Source organism: Pochonia chlamydosporia, chromosome 4 (genome assembly GCF_001653235.2).
Source record: "Pochonia chlamydosporia 170 chromosome 4, whole genome shotgun sequence".
NCBI lineage: Eukaryota > Fungi > Ascomycota > Sordariomycetes > Hypocreales > Clavicipitaceae > Pochonia > Pochonia chlamydosporia.
In genome coordinates, this window is record NC_035793.1 from 332548 (window position 1) to 352307 (window position 19760).

General features: G+C 49.3%; 4 protein-coding genes across 4 annotated transcripts; 3 read left to right on the plus strand and 1 right to left on the minus strand.

Annotated features, from left to right (window-relative positions):
• Positions 1-353: 353 nt before the first annotated feature.
• Positions 354-1802, plus strand: VFPPC_07524 (mitochondrial import protein MMP37; the record flags this gene model as incomplete). The annotated part of the gene is made up of 1 exon (XM_018286367.1): positions 354-1802. The coding sequence occupies one exon, from the start codon at positions 354-356 to the stop codon at positions 1800-1802; it is 1449 nt and encodes a 482-aa protein (XP_018142978.1).
• Positions 1803-2229: 427 nt separating this feature from the next.
• On the minus strand, positions 2230-9122 carry VFPPC_07526 (Fes/CIP4 domain-containing protein; the record flags this gene model as incomplete). The annotated part of the gene is made up of 9 exons (XM_022428567.1): positions 2230-3088; positions 3137-3844; positions 4139-4738; positions 6028-6718; positions 6776-7768; positions 7824-8536; positions 8650-8735; positions 8827-8919; positions 9084-9122. The coding sequence occupies 9 exons, from the start codon at positions 9120-9122 to the stop codon at positions 2230-2232; spliced, it is 4782 nt and encodes a 1593-aa protein (XP_022284355.1).
• Positions 9123-10547: 1425 nt separating this feature from the next.
• Positions 10548-11837, plus strand: VFPPC_15961 (cyclin-supressing protein kinase; the record flags this gene model as incomplete). The annotated part of the gene is made up of 4 exons (XM_018293714.1): positions 10548-10606; positions 10654-10732; positions 10794-11738; positions 11805-11837. 4 exons carry the CDS (start codon positions 10548-10550, stop codon positions 11835-11837), a joined length of 1116 nt encoding a protein of 371 aa, XP_018142980.1.
• A 990-nt stretch (positions 11838-12827) lies between these two features.
• VFPPC_07527 (ring zinc finger protein) lies at positions 12828-17869 on the plus strand (the record flags this gene model as incomplete). Its single annotated transcript, XM_018286369.1, has 4 exons — positions 12828-13088; positions 13152-15250; positions 15314-16782; positions 16839-17869. 4 exons carry the CDS (start codon positions 12828-12830, stop codon positions 17867-17869), a joined length of 4860 nt encoding a protein of 1619 aa, XP_018142981.1.
• Between the last annotated feature and the right edge of the window lie 1891 nt (positions 17870-19760).

Below are 19760 nucleotides of genomic sequence, written 5' to 3' on the forward strand. Positions count from 1 at the left end.
TCCCCTCGCGGCATGCTACTACACCAACAGGGGCAACCTTTCTCTATCGCAAGAGTCTTCAGGAGTATTGCTTGAGTGTGTTGGCCTATTGGTAACGGTGCTTGACGCTCGATTGCAATGGTGGTCATTGAGCTCGGCCGGACGGTAAGAGATAGATTGTCACCACACAATCTAAGTCGGAATCATAATGTTTGGCTAACATGTGGACTGTCTAGGCCGCCTCGGTATCAAACCGACTAGCACCTTCACTCGCTCTCCGTTCGTCTCGAATTGTTTCTTCACAGACCAGAGCATTGTTACGGCCTAGTCGGAGAATCGGGTTGGTCCAGTCAAGATGGTATTCAGAGCCAACGATGGACTCATCCACCTCGTCTGCCAGCACAAAATCCTCAATCTCGACACAAACGAGTACATCTACTTCAAGCTCACTGAAAAAGAAGGAGTCCGCGGGAGGCAAATTCAACCTGTATGGCGATGACTGGGAGGACTCAGTTGACTTTGCCATCAAGTCGTTCGAAGACCTGCCCCACCGATTGTTTGGTGTCAACCAGCACATGATCATCAATTACGAACTCAAAGAAGCATTGAGAATAATGCTTCGACAATTCAACGCCCCGATCGTTTACTGTTTTGCGTATGGATCGGGGGTGTTCCCGCAGGAAGATATAAGTCGCAGCATTACGGAAGCAGAGTTTCGCGCCGTCCACCCAAAACCACCGGAAGCATTGGTCAAGGCACAAAAAGGTTCGCCAAAGATGATTGACTTTATCTTTGGTGTCAGTCATACTCAACACTGGCACTCAATAAATATCCGACAACATCGAGACCACTACTCAGGAATCGCATCTTTAGGGTCTGGCCTTGTGTCAAGGGTGCAAAATTGGGGAGCCGGCGTATACTTTAACCCCTTCGTTGAAGTCAACGGCATGTTGATAAAATACGGCGTTACCAGCATAGACAACTTGGTTAAGGACCTGTCAACCTGGGACAATCTGTATCTTGCCGGCCGCCTACAAAAGCCAGTCAAGATTCTCCGAGATCACCCTCAGGTCCGCCTCGCAAACCAGCACAACCTCATTGCTGCAGTTCGCACTGCTCTCCTCCTCTTGCCTCCGCAGTTCACCGAGACCGATCTGTACAGTACCATTGCCGGCCTGAGCTATCTAGGTGATCCGCGCATGGCCTTGCCTACCGAAAACAAGAGCAAGGTTGCCAATATTGTCAATAACAACGTCGTACACTTCCGACGACTCTACGCACCGCTCATCAAGACACTTCCCAACGTGGACTTTACTACGTCCTGCCGCCTCGACGACGAAGATTGGGTGCTTGACCCCACAGCAGACAGCATCCTCCAGCAAGACATGGATCCCACGAAGCGAGGAAACATGGTCCGACGGCTGCCCAAGAACTTCCGATCAAGATTATACTTCCAGTATCAGAAGAAATTTTCCATCCCTCGGGACGAGTTCAACCAGATGATGGCAGCAACTAGTGATGATGAAAGCACGGCCATCAAACGCAGACGAGGCGGCGAATTCGAACAACGCATCGTGTCAGATGATCCCAAGGAACTCAGAGAAATCGTCAGCCAGGTCATTAAACAGACAGTAAATTGGCCTAGCACCACTCAATCTATAAAGGGTGTCATCATGGGAGGATGGACTAGAACAATGCGGTATCTCGGTGAAAAGGTTTCGAAGTGGAGGAAAGGCAAGGCACAGGAAAAGGAATCCGCCAAATCAACGCATCAAGGGAGTAAGGAAAACGACGAAAAGGGCGGGGAGCAGAAAAAGGAATAACAGCATGGCGTCTTCGCTTTAACTTTTATTTTGTGATGTAGGTTTCGTGTATATTATAGGTTGCCGTACCTGGCATTCCGGACTTGGCATGGTTGTATAGATAGGGCGGTGCATTGTGAATTGGCGGAGTTGGTGTCAATAGAGATGTTTATTCTTTGACGGGCCATGGGGCTGTTTGGGCATTTTAGCATCATGAGATGTTGTGTGTCTGTATATCACACCCAGACCACATATGAAGAGGATTGATATAACTTGTTCTCATTGTTCTCATGTTTTCCTACGCAATTCGTGTCTCGTTCATGACCAATACTGCACGATTCAGTGTCTCCCTTTCGGCCTGCCTTGCTCCCTCTGTCTCATCAGCTAAACTATCTGCCAGGATTCCCCCTTAGCCTCGTCTCATTTGTAACTACCATATTTGCACACTCTATTCAAAGCTCGGATAGAAATCGTGTGCAGTGTCCCCCTCGCCTACCAACATACGATAGGACAGCTTACTGTATGCGGTCACTACGGTACAGAGCTCAGGGCAAAGCCCATTACAGCAGGAACCTAGCATGAAGAACGCCTGAGGTACCGAATTGTTGACCAGACCCCACTGTTTGATCTCAAAAGTTGCTGGTGTTCCCTCTGTATTAGGCAGAGTAGCAATGATGTCGTATCCCAAAGCTTTGAACGCGTTGATCATCATGTCGAAAGACTCACGCAGGTTCCCTCTCGAAGCGAAGTTGTAACTCAGCATGTAATATGGGCTCCAGAGCTCCAATCGGATCTGGCTACCAACTATCACCGGGTATGTTTTCTTCATCTCCTCGACAAGCAGCTTGACTCGAGCAATATCTACAGTTCGCCAATCCCCGGAGAGCTGAACAAGTTCCTCGTGTAAAGCCCTGCGTTTGTGCAACATCTCGCTGGATGTACTCTTTCTCAGCTGGCATAACTGACAGGTACAATAGGAGCTCCATTTGCTGAGACTTCGCCGTACGTCTTGGTACGATTCAAGCAATTGCGGCTGGCGGTAGGGAAAGAGCAGTTCGGTACCTGCCTCGAGGTCTTTTGTCGCGCGGATGATTTGCACGTCTCCAATAAAAGATCGCTGGCAGTTGCCAATGCAGGAGTGGTCGATGTGTGAGGCGAGGATCCAGATTCCGCAGTTCAAAAAGCTTCTCGCTTCTCCATCCGAGTATTCGGAGGACACTTCATACCGGTTTGAACTATGGAAGTCATCATGACTGGTTCTTGAGCAGCCGAAGGCATTACGCGATATGATACTCTCCACAACAAAACTATGGCGAATTAGTAATTTGCTAAGGCAAGGTTCCAGAATGACTTACGAATCAATTTCAGGTCCACTGTTGTTCTTGTGATCCCAAAAGATATCAGCCCCAGCATCCAAGTCTTGAAATTGACACGTCAGGTCCCAATTGTGACGACGTTTCTGCACAATGTCAGCCAGAAGACGAGCTTGGCCACCAGTAACCACTCGCGACGTATTCGTATTCATCAATATCTGCTTCTGAGATGAAGCATCGTCGCCGTCAGCATAGCTATATGCGAAGGCTTTTTCGCAGAGGAGAAGTTCTCCCGCTGCAACTCGACGAGTTGTGAAGGTCCCGCGAGACGACTCGTCTACCTCCACTAGCGTAGAAAAGGTAGCACAGTCGATCAAGGGAGGTGTCATTTTGGCCTGCTCGTACATCTGAAGGAATGAATAATTACCCGTTCGCTCCTCCTGTATCCTCGCAAGCGCGCGTTGCTGCAGGTCTCCTGCGGCTCGATTCCTTGGCCACAACCGTCGCAGACTCAGCAATGTGTTGACACAACTGCCGAATGCGCCCATCTCTAATGTGCCCATCTCATATTGTGATCGAGCTTGCCGAAAAAGTGCTTTCTCAGACGTCGGTGTGCGACCACCGTCGTTGACACAAGCCCTCGCGAGGGCTCGCTCCGGGCGCCCCAACCGAAGGTAGGCAAGTGAAAGGTTGAGAGACGCGATCTGTTCTTCTTCCACGGTAGTGGCAATCTTCAATGCCGATTCATATCTAAAGAATTGATGCCTGAGTTAGCTGTGGCCATTCCATCGACCAAGTGTAGGTAACAGCCCCTTGTTGGGCATGTACAGTCTGTGGTACAATGTATCTGCCCATATTCAAGTATACAATAACATATCTGGATATATCCCAATATGCTTTTGCACACGACGCGATAGACGATACCTTTCCGTTGTTTGAATTCTTTTGATCGCCCAGTGAGTGTCCCCAAACAAGGATTTCGTCGAGCTGACGGGATCGGAGGAGAAAATATCACGACTAGGGAAAGAAACTTGGAATACTCACAAGCGGCTCGCCTCTGCCGATGCCTTTCTCTCCACAGCCTCATTTCCTCGCCTCCGAATACTCTCACTGCCCTCGTCCGATGGCTCTTTCCGCCACTGGGAGGGAACGCCTTCTTCTGTTTCCTCAAACCACTTCACATCAGTGACATGATGAACATCCAAACAATACCATCCGTTCTCCAGCTGTTTAAAATACGGATCTTTCAGTCTCAGCACACTGCCAGGCCGCAAGTACTCGTCGGCGGGTATAACATCCTCCTCAGGGACAAAAGACATGCGCAACACCACGGCAGTGCCTGCTTTATCTTCAACAACTGCCAACAAGCTTGTCCATGGTCGTGGGTCACGCCACGGAGGTGTGAGTATTCGAACAAATATGCTTCTACCACGGTGATGTGTTTCGAGGAGCAACTCGGATATGGTAATAGGAGACAGCTGGCGAAATGATGCAGCACATGGCGGGTAGGCAGTCTCAATAAGTGTCACGCGAGGCTCGAGCTCCGATGCTTCCGTTGTGGTACCGTCAATTTCATTGTCCTTCTTTTCGAGGAACGCGGTGATAAGGTGTCGGGAGAAGGGTGGTCGTGAACCGTTTGGCCAGCTTCTCGATTGCGTCGATTAGCATTGGCTTTGAGCTCCTGCATGAGGGCAACGTTCTCTTCACGATGAGAAACGTCTTTGAAATCCATTTTGAGATGAACTTCACGCAATTCAAGGCTGCTGTGATGGGGGAAAATCGAAATATAAAGTTGGAAAAAAGGGATTTTGACCCCAAAAATATGTGGCGTTTATGTCTCTTCGTTGCAGACAAGATTCAGGACTGCTGCGACGGGGGGAAAAACGAAGTAGGAAATTGGAAAGAAGGGAATTTGGAGTGCGAGAAGGGTTCAGTTTTATGTGTGTTCGTTCCAGACAAACGGGAATCCGTGTGACCTTGATCGCCGTTTGAAAGTGAAGTGAGGGTGAGCTTTGAGGAAAACCTAAAGACTTTGACAAATAAAGTGAATCAAAAGTGATTTGATAAACGCCAGTGGATGGATTGATCTACCTCTTCGATGAAAGAAGAGAGTTTATGGCGCAAGAAGGATATAGTGTTTACAGCCTGTGGTAAAAAGTAATTACCCATATCTGAGTATACGCCAACACATCTCGATATATACCAGCACACAACGCGGTATGCGATGCCTTGTGCTTGTTGAAATACTTTTAACCCCTAGCTGTGTGTGTTCGTTCCAAACAAACGGGAATCCCGTGACCTTAATAGCCGCTCGAAAGTGAATTGAGAGTGAGTTTTAAGTGAAATTTGTGAAATTTGTGGACATCGCAAACACAGTGAATCAAAACAAAAGTGATTTGCTGACACCAGTGAATTGATCTATCTCTTCCCTGAAGAATTACCATGTCGGGGCATCACCGTCCACAACAGTCTATAGAGCAAAAGTCTGCGCAAAAGTCAGATCACAAGCAACATGCAAATGGAATAGCTCTCTCGTACTTATGTAATGAACAGATTTCGACACAAACACAGGGACTGGAACCTCGACCTACAGTCTGGTAAAAAGTATTCGCCCATACCCAAGTATACACCAACACATCTCAGTGTGCCTCAACATACAAGTGCGATATGCGGTATGTTTCCTTTGTTTCAATACTTCTAACCCCCCACTGTAGACCTAGGTGCAACAGCATAGGTTGAAACCATGAGGCAGAGCGAAACCATGATATGTAGTGAAGAATAATATAAACATTAACTGGATTGATATCAAAAAAAAAAAAAAAAGAGCTGTTCCGCCATGATTAAACACCACTACTCTGTCAATACACAGATCCCCACTCGATCTCAGTCTCCATGTACAAATTCCACGCTTGGCTATACTGCAGCCCACTTACTTGCCCTCATACTTTCCGCCTACAAGTTTCCGTGCCACGGGCACATCAACCCATGTCTGGCTTGTTGCTGATCCAGCATCCGCAAAGGGATCATCCTCAGTCAATTCCTTGTTCTTGCCCTTGTCTGCTAGCCTAGACACTGATATGCCACTGCCGACAACTGCATCTCCCGATGCAATGTACTCCCATCGTGCTTCTACATGGCCAGGGGTTGGGCCGACGCCATCAGCTCCAACGATGCGGCATACAATCTTTTGCATGTCGCTTGTCAGGGTAACGTCACCCAGCCTCCAGTACACGAGGTGCTTATCCTTGAGATGCGTGCCACTCGGTTTAGTTTGGGCAGCAGTAGCCTTGCCATCGTACCTGGCCACAAAGACGACATTGTGCAAAGTGACTGGTGCCGTTAACTCGCTGGTTGGGTTGAGCTGGTACTGTAGCAACAACCCCAACTTGTCGTCCTGGGGTTTCCACGCCGGCTTTAGTAACAAGGGGCAATGCTTGCCCAGACTAGATGCGTCGGACGCCTCGGAAAAGACCTTGTACGAGAATGCGATGGCTGTTTTGGAAAGGTGTGAGAGATCGAGGGCAAACTGATCTGGTTGGTCAAGCGAGGCGTTTTGAACAAAAATGCGGTTCGGTCCAATGCGTTCTAGTTTAGGGAAATTATTTATTCGAATAGTTTCATGTGCTGCATCTAGTTAGCTCTCGTTGCGGAAGGATATGCTAAGGTGGAAAGGCAACGTACTCTTTTCAGCAGAAATGTCTGCGTCATTGTGAACAAATGCAAGTTCGCCGGCAACGTTGGCACTCTTGACAATGCCATCCTCAAAGGTAGCCGAGACTGTTTCGATAATAGAGCTTTGCAGACCAGGGCCAGTCAAGTCCGGATGCTTGGCATGAATCAAGTTGCCTAGCGAATGCCCAGATCGAACAGACTGGGTGTCCGATGTGCCAGCAATGCTGCTTTCCGACGCCAAGGCATTCATAGCAGGAGACCTTGTAAACGAGGCGCTTCCTGGCATTGGTGGTGAGCTGGAAATCGCAGACAAAGATGATTCTGTCTGCGTTGCCCCAGGAGGCGGTACGTATACGGTGTTTCTAACATCTCGTCGTCCTCGTATGGTGCTCGTTCGTCGAGTCGCGGGTCCAAGCTTCAAGGTATTGGCAACGTTTGATAATGCGGCCTGCTTCGCCTCGGGGTCTTCCTCGTCGACTGGCTTGTTCTGGATAGTCAAATTGAACAGCTGGTCGGCCTCCTCGCCAGCGGCTTCTCTCTGAGCTTCAGATATGGGATCGTTCATCGGTGCGCGGACAGTAAAGCCCTCTTCGTCCTTTGCTATCCCAGTTGTCTTCTCATTTTGCTGAGCAGGGGGTGGCCCTGGAGGCGGGACCACGTCAAACAAATCACTGGACTGTGTTCCATTGACGGCGCCTGATTCAGTACCTTCCTTGGCGTGTACTCCATTTGTCGTTTCATGCGGTCTGCTGGCATCGTTGATGGATTCTTCCTGGGTCGATCTCGTAGGCGTATCCGGAGTCTCGGCCAAGGAGGCCAGACGGCCTGAGTCATGCAGGTTGGTTGATGAAGTGCGAGGAGAGACACCTCGGCCGTGGCTGCTTCCAAGTCGGCCAAATGTTGTGCCACCAGTTTTACCAGGTGAAAGATGCCCAAAGCCACCGTGAACACTCTGCCGTCGTCGGCCTCCAAACAATGTGCCCAGTCTACGAAGTTTTGACTCTATAAAATTGTTAGCAGGGAGTGTCTTCCAGTTGGCGTCTATTCTAGCAAGTACCTTTAGGTTGGTCCGCCGGGGGTTGCTCGCTAAGGTCATCCTCATGTTGCGATTGCTGTGACACTGAGCCTCTAGTTGGAGGAGGATTGGTCGTTGATGCTGTGGAATTCATCGTCTCTGTATGCGGCACAGGAGGAGGTTGTTCGAAAGAAGGCTGTCTCCCGGCCATGGACGAACGACGGGTCGATGTCCTCGTTGGGGCTGGCGGCTTGCCGGCAGTCGTGCTCGCGGCAAAGTCTTTGATTTCTTTCTCTGTGTTTATCTCCAGGACTACGGCCAGAGTCTGGGCAGCAATATCCTGGACACGCTGTGCTTGATCCGCCTCGTGGGTTTGGTACTGTGTGAGTACATCTCGGAGATGGTTGACACGAGTTTCGTCGACGGCCTGGAGTGACTCGAAAATAAATGGCGCTTGCGATTCCCATTGCTGCGAGGCCGATTCCAACTTAGCAGAAGCCTCGTCAACCTTTTGGGTGCTGGCTTTTGTGCCCTTCTTGTTGAGTTTGTCTGACTTGTCTTGAGCACCTTCCAGATCTCTGGCCATCATTGTCAAGTTGCTCGAGATATTGTGCATATTTTGATAATCTCGCCGTTGCTGGTAGACGCGCAGTGGTTGCTCGACATCGCTCTCAAGTCTTTCGGCAAACAGGTGATGTGACTGGGCAATGCGTTCGACGGCATCAACAATTCGAGTCCACGGGACTTGGAAAACACTGGATAAGCCAGGAATCAGTAAATGATGCAGGGTTTTGGGCGAATTGGAACAAGATATCGGGCTAGCACGAGGTGCGCGTGTTGTACGCGGTGGCCGATTGTGATGACGTACCCGAGCTCGGATTGTGAATTGGGGGCTCTGCTCTGTGCGAGCCGTCGTAGGCCAAGGACATATTGCTCTTCGATGCGACGGCGTTCCTGATGGACGGGAAAGGACACACGATTGTTAGCCAAGCAAGATACCATCAAGAGAGCATGCGGGTATACAGAGTTGGGCACAAAGGCATACCTGGAGCCAGTCGGCAATTTCGAGATTAACCTTGTTGATGCGCTTAACACGGTCGTTGAGGGCTTGAACAGCTTGGCTGGGTTGCAGATTGGCCTATTCACGGGGAAAGAAGTCGTCACAGTCAGTATCGCGAGGTAGATTCGATGGTCAATATTCAATTGCGCAATGGGTTGTGCGGCAAGGCGTCGGACCATTGCCCGTTGTGTGGCGGCTAAAACGGATGGATGGGATGAGACCAGAGCAGGAACTGGACTTACCAGCATGGCGGGATACTCGGACCTCGCCATGTCCTCCATGATAGGCGACTGATGGTGACGGGACAATTCAGGGCGGTAATAAAATACAAAAGGGCTTTAGGCGACTAAGCGAATGGGTGCATGGCGATGGCAGAGCGTAGGAGAGAGTTGCTCGTCAACAATTGAGCACGGCACGAACGAGCAAAGTGACGAGGCAAGGCGATGAGGAGATGAAGTTGGTGGTGACAAGGAACTGGGTACATGAATGCTCAAGTGGATACGGTCAACTGGTCTCAGTGCTGGTTATGGCCTTATGGGCATGGAGAACTGGGGACTGGAACCAAGAATCGAAGGCTGTGAGTGGACGAGACCAAAGAGGCAGTCGGTCGGTCGACGCGGCTGGCTTTTGGCTGGCTGGCTGGCTGGCTGGCTGATGGCTACTGGGCAGCAGAGACAGACATGAGCCTAGAAAAGTCTGGCTCTGGCGGATGGATCTTGGATGCATGACGACGGGGGCTAAAGCCAGTTATGCATCCGTGATTTAATTTTCGGTCACTCACATTTCACGACATGATCATAATAACGATGGTCCATGGAGTACGGAGTACGGACATTTTTATTCAATCCAACCGGGCGCCTGCATAGATTCCGCCCCAGATGGAACGTTGACGCTCCGTACCAGGGTTATGGAGCACAAAGACACCAGACAGAGAACTTAAAGAAACATTGAAGCATGAAGAATTTCTTCATGATACCTGGCTGGGTACCTCGGTAGGTAATCATCACGGATTGACCGTATTTCGCCTCACCATCTCCATCAAATCCACTATTGCTCCTGCATTGCCATTCATCTGTGTGCCGTCATCCATCATCTCTTCGTCCCTCCCCTTTTACCCGCCATGCGTCAAGTCGTCAAACTGAGACATTATGCGCCGTCACCCGTTGCCCTTGGAGAGCGCAGTGCTACGTAACCCACAACCGGACCCAACTTGACAAGACCAGTTGACTTTTGTTCTTCCCAGCCATGAGCTTCCATGCCGCTTCCTACCCGTTGTCTGGTGCGCCATGTCACCCATCGCGCAGCCACCTGGGGAACTCAAGGAGCTTAGCTCGAGCTTGAGCTGTCATGGCCAAGCCGAGCCAAACAAAGCTTTGAGGGAGCTGTCAATATGGGAAAAGACATTCCCGGCCTACCCTATAGCTGGACCTCATTTTTGGCGAGACCCGGGGGACAAATCCATCAATCAGGGGCTACTCTGCATGGATTCCGGGTCGTAATTCAGTATAAACAGTTTTGAGGAATTTTTAGAACAACTTTTGAGTCTTTTTGGGTAAAAGTATGCCGTGATAGAATGCTCATCACATTTTTGTTCTGGCAGTGGTCGAATAACCTTGGACCAAGCTTGCGTGGGTCATGTTTTGCAGCCAATTGCATGGTCAAGTCATCGAGTCATCCCTCTTCACAACGGCTGCCCTAGCCTCAACATGACAGACTGGAAGGCCTCACTTTCTGCCCTCGACAGATACGGAATAATACAAACTCTGTACGCTTGATCCGCCGATAAAGGACTCAGCTGCTCACAAAATCTAGTCAAGACAGTCTGCCACCCGACAAACGTGGCAACGCCATATCCATTGAGCAAGATGCCTTTCAAACCGCCTGCACCAAGGTACACAGGTACCTTCAATACCTTCAGTACTTGCTTGCTTCACCTTACTAACGAGGTTCAGGACCAATACGATGAAGCCATAAAGGCAGCCTCCCAAACCGCAAAACACGTACCTGTTCCACACGCAGAGACGGGCATCCGCATTGGAAAATATGATGATTGTACGCCCGTTGCTGATGGAGTCACGTCGGAAGTTTACCGTTCCAACAACCAAGCTCTCAAAGTCATCGTTCAGCATAATATCGAGCCTCACAGTCCGCAAAGGGAAGCCTCTATTCTTCGAGAGCTGCACTCGTTAAGTCCACCACCGGAGAATATTATTGCACTGACTGAAACGTTTCGGGACCAAGAACAACAGTTTGTCCTTGTTTTCCCATATATGCCAATGACATTAGCCGACGCGCTTCAGTCTAGGAACTTGTCATTGCAGCAAGTTCGATCCTTTTTTGAAGACATTCTGAAGGGATTGGCCTTCATCCACAAAAATGACATTATCCACCGAGACATCAAGCCCTCGGCAATACTGCTGCAGTCAACGTCGGGACCAGCGTTCATATCCGATTTTGGCACCGCCTGGCACCCTCGACTTTCAAGTTATACTGAACCACGAGATAACAAAATCCTAGACATTGGCACCGGAGCGTACCGCGCTCCAGAAGTTCTATTTGGGAATAAGAGTTACGGTGTGCAGGTGGACATGTGGGCTGTGGGAGTTATGCTCGCAGAAGCTATTTCGTCGCCGGCTTTGCCACCGTTTGAATCACGTTCTGCTCACGAAGACGGGAACCAACTTGGTCTCATTCTGAGTATTTTCAAGACCATGGGCACCCCAACAGCAGGGACGTGGCCGGAAGCAGCAACGTTCAGAGTCACGCCATTTGAGCTGTGGGCGGTATTCCCCCAACGTAGCTGGGAGGATATTTTGCCCAATACGGATGAAACATTTAGGGACTTGGTGGGAAGGTTGGTGCGCTTTGAGTCTGGGACAAGAGACACGGCTGATGAGGTACGCCCTTGCTGCATTTGAGTTGTGTCCAAGTTGTGTTATAGCTAACCTTCTTTCTCGATATAGGCCTTAACTCACGCATGTTTCACAAAACTCTAATACAAAGATCAACAGTTGGTTATACCGTGAATAAAATGTGTGTCAGCGCTCTAGGTAGTTGCATCAAGTTCCGTTCCAGTTTTTCGACACGACAAAACAGGTACATGGCATAACACCACCTGGGTTCATGCGAGTTCACATTTGGCGCATGTTGTCGACATAAAACGACTAATCTAAAGTCAAGAACATGACAACACATTTTGACCAAGATGCGACTGCGAACTCTCACATACGCAGCTTGCTTCTGGACGGGGGTAACAAAGCTTTTCCCAAAGAGGCACCACGTAGAGATTCCGTTCGCAAAGTCTATAGAGTCCTTGTCCCTTGAAATAACTTTTGGCAAAACTCCGATACAAGTAGCATGGGAAAAGATGACCGGAAGAAGTGAACGAAGTATTCCTCACAAGCTTACCCTTGTGAGTTTGGCTGCGCAGGACGCTTCACTGGTCAGGGACTCAGGGCAACGGCCATAATCAACGGAGGCAGTTTGGAGATAGCGCAACAACATTTGCAAGGACAGAATAGCTTGCATGTAGTTTCATCGCTCGGTCTAGGTGATTGTCATCAATACGGCGAGGTGGAAATGCACTGTCTGACAAGATCTGACTTTCTCGACTGTGCCTGGAGAACAAGGACAGGACCCACATTACCTTCTCGCTCTTTTCACTTTCGGTATGACTCCAGTGCACCTTCCTGGTCCCTTTGTGTCTGGTCTGGTGTGCAGTTGAGCTGCTGGAATCCACTCGCTGTGACATCATTTGCTGAGCCACAGCCATCAATCTTTGTGAGAGAAGTTTGTTCCAATTTGAACTTCGGGCTACCACAGAGCCACGAACTCTACTCCACGGCGAAATCTTCAGACGGGTGCGCCAGGCGATACCTTCAGGTTTCATAAAAGGTCGCCATCTCCCCAGTCAATCTCGATGTTTTCCGCAATCCCCAATCCGTAATCACTAGCCAGCTAGCCCGACATCTTCCATCATCATCACCATGAAGCCAGCACAGCGGGGCTTTGGCTCATCCCTTGGCGGGGGTGGCTTCGGTCCTTCGTCTGGTAGCTCACTATCATATCTGGCTGAACCGCCGTCTTTTGCAGCTGTGTCGGATCCCAATGTTGTTGTATCGTTGAAAAACGTACTGAAAAAGGACAGTACTACGAAAGCGAAGGGTCTGGAGGATCTGATCCAACATGCGCAAGCCCATCCATTTGACAAGGATGGTGGGGTTGAAGAGGCTATCATCGATATATGGGTAAGTCCAAAGTTGCAAATCAAAGTCTCATAAAATGAAGGCATTCCCTGACAAATCTCACAGGAACAACTCTACGCTCGCGCTTCCATAGACAGCTCTAGACGCGTACGAGAACTGTCGCACTTGTTGCAGTTGGAACTTTTACGCTCCACTCGTAAGCGCATGGAACGCCATATGCCCAAGATCGTTGGCCCGTGGCTCGCAGGTCTGTACGATCGTGATCGAGTTGTCGCAAAGGCTGCAAACGACGGACTTGCATCCTTCCTAACCACTCCAGAGAAGCGATCGGCCTTTTGGGTTAAGTGCCAGTCACAAATCTTGGATTTTGCCATCGAAGCCATTCGGGAAACCCAGGACACGCTCAATGACGAGCGATCTACAACACCCGAGGATGCCCAGGCCAAGTACTTTCGGGTTGTGACATTGAGTTTGTCGTTGGTTCTGGGATTGCTTCAGAATGTCGACAATGCGGGAATGCAAAGGTTCACAGACAAATACGATGAGTACTTTGAAGAAGATACAGTTTGGAAAAGTATTACCTTCAACGATGCGGCAGTCAGGAGAGCTGTATGCCAACTGCTTTTCGCATGTCTGGATCGTCAACTTCCATATGGCACCACAACCAAGGCGAGGCAAGCATTCGTCACTGGTGGGCTAAAGACAAACCAAGCAGGATCAGCGCTCGAATATGTAAGGGTGTTGACTAAACTGACGCAACAAGATTCCTCATTTTGGGTATCGAGCCCAACGGACAAAACATCACCTATCATAAGACTACAGTCCTTTATTTCCAAGGGCTCTCAGGGAAGCGCGCCAAAGTTCTGGGAAGTTCTTGACCAACTTATTAGCGTTATCCCTGTTGCCGCTCTTGGACTGGAGACGTCGTCGAAACTTCTTGCTTCGGTCAAGGCTGGAATTATGAATCGTGAAGAGCCAAGAACGAATACCTCGTACTCATGGAAGTGCTTCGCAGACGTCGCCAAGAGGTCCATCACACAACTACCTGATGATGCCAAACTCTCTTTTGCAAAGGATCATCTGTTTCCGCTCTTCGAGCAGTTTCTATTCTCCACCACCGACAGTAGCGCCATCCCAACTGGCCCTAATGCCATGACAGTCTTCGTGGACTTACACTTGGCCATGATTCAGTCCTCGGCCAGTGTCGTTGAAGCCTCGGCTCAAGAATGGGAACAATTGGGCACTTTGTTATGCACCAACATCTCAGGCTCGCTACCAGAGGTTTCCAAAGAATACAAGGCTTCTCAAACTAGTATCGGAGAGCAAGGAAGACGGTGGTTTGGCCTGGTTGGCGAAATATTCACCAAACTGCACGGGGCCAAGTCGAACTTAGCCGACCAAACTACTAACCCTTCGAACAAGGTGATTTCTCAGTGCTTCTCCTTACTAGAAAGCCGAAATATGAAACCGTTTGGAGCAGCCCAAATCATAGAGTATGCTCTGAGCACATCGCAACATTTATTTTCTGATAACAGCGGCCAGCGTCTGGCGTCATTCCTGCTCAAGGTAGCAGATGATAGCTTCGACAAAATGGTCGAATCGGCTTCGGCGCGACATCTGTTGTCTGGCCTTGGGCTCTTTGGCTCAATAGAAGGCCAGTCGCAAAGACACGACGACATTTGGCGAGCCTGGGTCGACGAAGCTTTGAAGCCAAGTCTTCCCCAACGCACTAGGAATGCTGCTCTCATAGGCTTGATCTCTCAAGCAAACGGCTCGTCCCTAGCCAAAGACAACTCTACGCTTCAGAACACTCTTTGTGCTCAAGCAATTGACGCATTGACCGAAGAGTCTGATGGCTGGGATTTGATCGATGCAGCATCTGTCCATCAAGCGATGAATGACGAGACTGGTAGAAGGCTGACTGTTGAACTGGTGAATCGATTGTCGAATCCAGAAACCAATCCGGAACAGGTGCTCAAAATGCTCGAAATTGTTGCGAAGTCCAAGCCTGCACTCTTATCCGAAGAACCGGTTCATACTGAGCTCGTTTCCCAACTTCTCGCCTTGTCAGAGATCAACAGCTCTGAGATATCACCAAAAGTCGTGGCGATTCGTTCACTTCTTGACAACCAAAATCAAGGCAAGCTACCGGTCGTGGACATTATTCAGTCCAATCTTGAAAGAGCAGGGCCTCAGTGCTTGAGGTACGTTATCCATGCTACTAGATTCTCAATTGTTTTTTCATCAATTACTGACCACATGTGCAGTATTCACACACTCGTGTCACAGGCAAAGGACGCAGTGGGAAGCAATATCGCTTCCTGGGAAAGCATATTGCCGAGCACCAATATTTGGATGGGCCAATTTGCAAACCTGTTGGATGCTCCTCTTAACCCGTCTCTGTCCATTACAAGCAGCATTGGTGGAGCAATTTCTTTGCCTGATTCAGCTGACCCAGACAGAACCACCTGGCCGTTGCCTCGCGATCGTGATGGCAGATCTGTTCCTGCAAGAATGGCCGTCTACACCTGTGAACTGATCAAGAATAATTTGGACGATCTTCACCTACCTCCTCAGTTTCAGATTGAGCTTTTGTATCTACAAGGTCTTGCGATTCAATTAGCTTCTGATCAAATCACTACGATGAGCGGCCATGGGCTATGGTTGTCCCTTGATGACGCCGCCGTCCTCAATGAAGCAGTTGACTTGGTTTCGTCATCGCGACATATCATTCAAGATATTGTTAACAAGGCGAACGAATGGCAATCAGCTCAGGAGACGGGTAATAGCCCTTCTTCCATTATTAGAGGACTCATTGACCTCTCAATGAAGGAATCTCGAGAGATTTCTCCCCGAGGCGTCTACAGTGCAAGGTTTTTGAGTGAGCTCATCCAGGCACTCGTTGATGCTCATGGAATGACCAGCTCCATCGAAGAACAGTTCCTCACGCTTGAAAATCTTAAAGCAAAACCAGAAACTGCTTTACTAGCCGCAGGGCTCCTTAGCGGACTCGGGGATGCCGCACAATCCTCCAAGCCTGTGAGCAACTTTTGCAACAGGCTGGTGAGTGACGTCGCAGGAAATGCGCTAGGCAACGACAAGACCGAAATGACTTTGGCACTCCTGGGGATTCTTGGCCAAATATACGAGACTGGGGAGCTCCCAGTTGCGAATAATCGAATCGTGTTTGCGGCAAAACAGGTGACGTCGTGGCTAGAGGAACCTGCCGAACTCAGTCCCGGTCTGAGTGCCACCATTTGCCGTGCACTCAATGTACTTTTACCCTGCATGAAGGACGTTTATGGATCGTACTGGGAGAACACTCTTCAGTTTTGCGCCAGACTTTGGGACCAGGCTGCAGCTTCTACTCCCAACGAATGTCTGCCGTTCGTCCATGCTTCACTCAAATTGGTGAAGACTCTGGAGGGCATATCAGAGCCAAATGATGATCTTGACGATGCGCTCCGAGAATTTGCCCCTGCAAAATCTTCCGGCCTAATTGAGCTACTCAGACTCGATTGGATTACCAAGTCACAGCCACTGGAGATTGTCGGTGAATTGCTCTGCAGAGAAGTGGAAAAGATCCCGGTCAACAGAATCCCAGAGCCAGAAGAGCTTTTTGGACTTGTTGCCTCTGAAACCAGAAACATCCAGACAGCAGCATTCAATCTCTTGCATAGGAAGATCCCTGCCGAGCAGCAGCAAAGGTCTGTTGATGTGCTTTTGGATAAGACTGGTATGCACCCACATGGAGCCGAATAGTTTTGAGACGATCAGCTAACAATTGAATAGATGTCAGCTTACCTGATGAACTACTCTCCTTATTCCTCGATCCACCAACCTTGGAGAAGTTCTCAGACGAAGCCCTGGCACTGTTTCCTTCATCGATTCGCGGATACCTCCTATCATGGAAGTTGGTTTTTGACGCATATTCCTCGTCTTCGTTCAAGATTCGCAACGACTTCACGGAGGACTTGAAAGCTGAAGAGTTGGTCGATCCTCTACTGGACTTCATGTTTGATGTCCTCGGTCACAGCGCAGCTCATCCACTCAATCTTGAAAAGGCAAATATCAGGGCTCAGCAGATTCGGGATTACGACATCAAAGTGGCGGATGTGGACTCTGGAGAACAAAGCTTGCACTGGCTACTTGTACATCTGTACTACCTCACTCTCAAATTCGTTCCTGGTCTCGTCAGAGCGTGGTACATCAACTGTCGGTCCAAGCAGACCAGAATCGCTGTAGAATCCTGGACCACAAAATACTTGTCACCCCTCATCATTGCCGAGACCTTGGACGGAGTACAAACCTGGGCTGACCAACAGGAAGCACCAACCGCTGATGAGCAGGAGCTTCAGATCAAGGTGGCCAAGTTGGCCAAGGAAATCACAGCAGCGTACGAGGTGGAAGACGACACTTACGCATCAATTCTTATCACAGTGCCAGCCAGTTATCCCATTGAAAGCGTGACCGTTTCAAGCGTCAGCCGCGTGGTGGTTAACGAACGCAAGTGGCAGAGTTGGATCATGACTACCCAAGGAGTAATCACATTCTCCAACGGGAGCATTGTCGACGGCTTACAGGTGTTTAAGCGCAACATCATCGGCGCCCTCAAGGGTCAGAATGAATGTGCCATATGCTACAGTGTCATCTCGGCGGATAAGCGTATGCCGGACAAGAAATGCAGCACTTGCAAAAATCTCTTCCACAAATCCTGCTTATACAAGTGGATGCGGACTAGTAACGGAAACACTTGCCCGTTGTGCAGATGTCCTATTGACTATCTCGGCATTGAAAAGAAGAAGAAGAGACGGCCCAGTTAGTCTTTTTTCTTATGTTACATGCATACATGCGCTTGTACGTTAGTTGGAAAAATTTTGCATCACTATTTGTATTTTAGTTTGATAAATGATAGAATTGCATAGTTTATGGATGTTCGTCAGCTAAACCACGAGAGTCATGCAATCAACCCTCCCGTCCCAGAAGTCTCTCTTGAAACGCCTAATTCCCCGTTCGGGACCTTGCGGTCAAGGCCCCCATTCAATCCATCTTCATATCGCGTTAGCACAAAGCGGCATGAATATCGAAATAGGGAATACTAACCTCGACTGGCGATAATATAGGCAAAATCAATGGCTACGGGGATCCAAGCAGCTAATGGGATAATCTGACCTAATGACCAGGACGCCTCCTTATACTCAGAGCCAGCTTGACCCGCAACGACAGCTCGGTATGCGTAGATGCCGTATATCAAGGACCAGACTCCGATATTGAGAAGAATTAGGACTGCAGCTAGCAGACTCCTTGCCACTAACCCAGGAGGAGGAATCGACTGGTCTCTCCATTGGACGAACAACCAGATCACGAACAACACTAGCGCCAATGGTTGAGTGCTAGACACGAGACCATGAAGGATAGACACAATCTTTGTACTGGCGCCAACATCGTAGCAGAATTGATAGAACGGGCCCGAAGTAGCCGTCAGATTATCGTGAGAGACATACACGTTAACCAAGATTATGGTTATGAGACATACTGCCACAAAAAGGACAGGTATGCTCACGTAACAAAGCCTTTTGGGTCGATACCAACTCCAATATATCATGTCGAATATCAAGGTCGTTAATGCGAGCGCTGTGGAAGCGTGCCTTGCCGCTTTGATGGAGTGGCGGTCCCCTTGTGCATTCGACATGAGTATTAAGACGGAAACGTGGAATGCTAGGCTCAGGTGTCTGGCAAACTCTAGGATTGTCTGAACGGTGGCCTTGAGAGAGTTGAGCAAGTGTCTGAACCAGTGTTGAGGCTTTTTCAAATCGAGGGGATACGGTTCGCAGATCCACAGCAATGTATATCCAAGAGCAACACTAGCTTGGATGGACAGTGCCGACAATACCTAAAAGGCAGGCCCAATTAGTTCGAATACATGACAGAAAGCATTGGGATCATGGTGTACCCCTATTCCAAATGCGTCTGGCTCGCCTTCCCGTTGTAGGAGGGGACACAGCTTTGTCTTGCAAAGGTGGCCGGCGTGATGCAAAGTTTCTTGGGGAATTTGAATGGTCCAATACCAGGCTAGAAGGGCGAGAGTGCCGTTGGCTGTGGAAAGGTTTGCAGCTACACTCTGTGGGAGAGAATTACGAAGGAACGCTACGGCGGTTTGCCATTCCGGTCCGTCCTTACTCTCAAGGACTTGCTGGATGTAGTTTGCTGTGCTTGTGCAATTTCTTCCAAAGTCTAGGTCACTGACCTGGATGTTGGTAAGAGGGGATGTGAGGTTCGAAATCATGGTGTTTGTGGTTGATGGAAGTAGCGTGGCGTGACGAGTTAATATTTGGTATCAGGGAAGAGGTTAAGGATATGATGGACCCAAAAGGAATGGATAGGAGGACCTTTTGTAGTATTGCAGTGATTTTTAAGCTGTCAAGGGCACTTACCTCTGTCGCTTGCCACGTATAAAGAAACAGACCCCGACAAGCCACGGAATACAAGGCTTTCAGGAAGTTGATTCCGCCTCCCCGTTGAAAGACGACAGTACAAGCAGGGTCGATTCTGTGCTGCGACTGATAAGAATTGACGTTTTGAGATATCAGAAATGAATGAATACGTGGTGGACAGGGCAAGGGTGAAGGGAACAGGTAACAAACCAATGCCACAAATTGTTGTCAGCCCGTCAGCTTTGCGGCAGTTTTACTTATCCCGTACTGAGTACAGAAT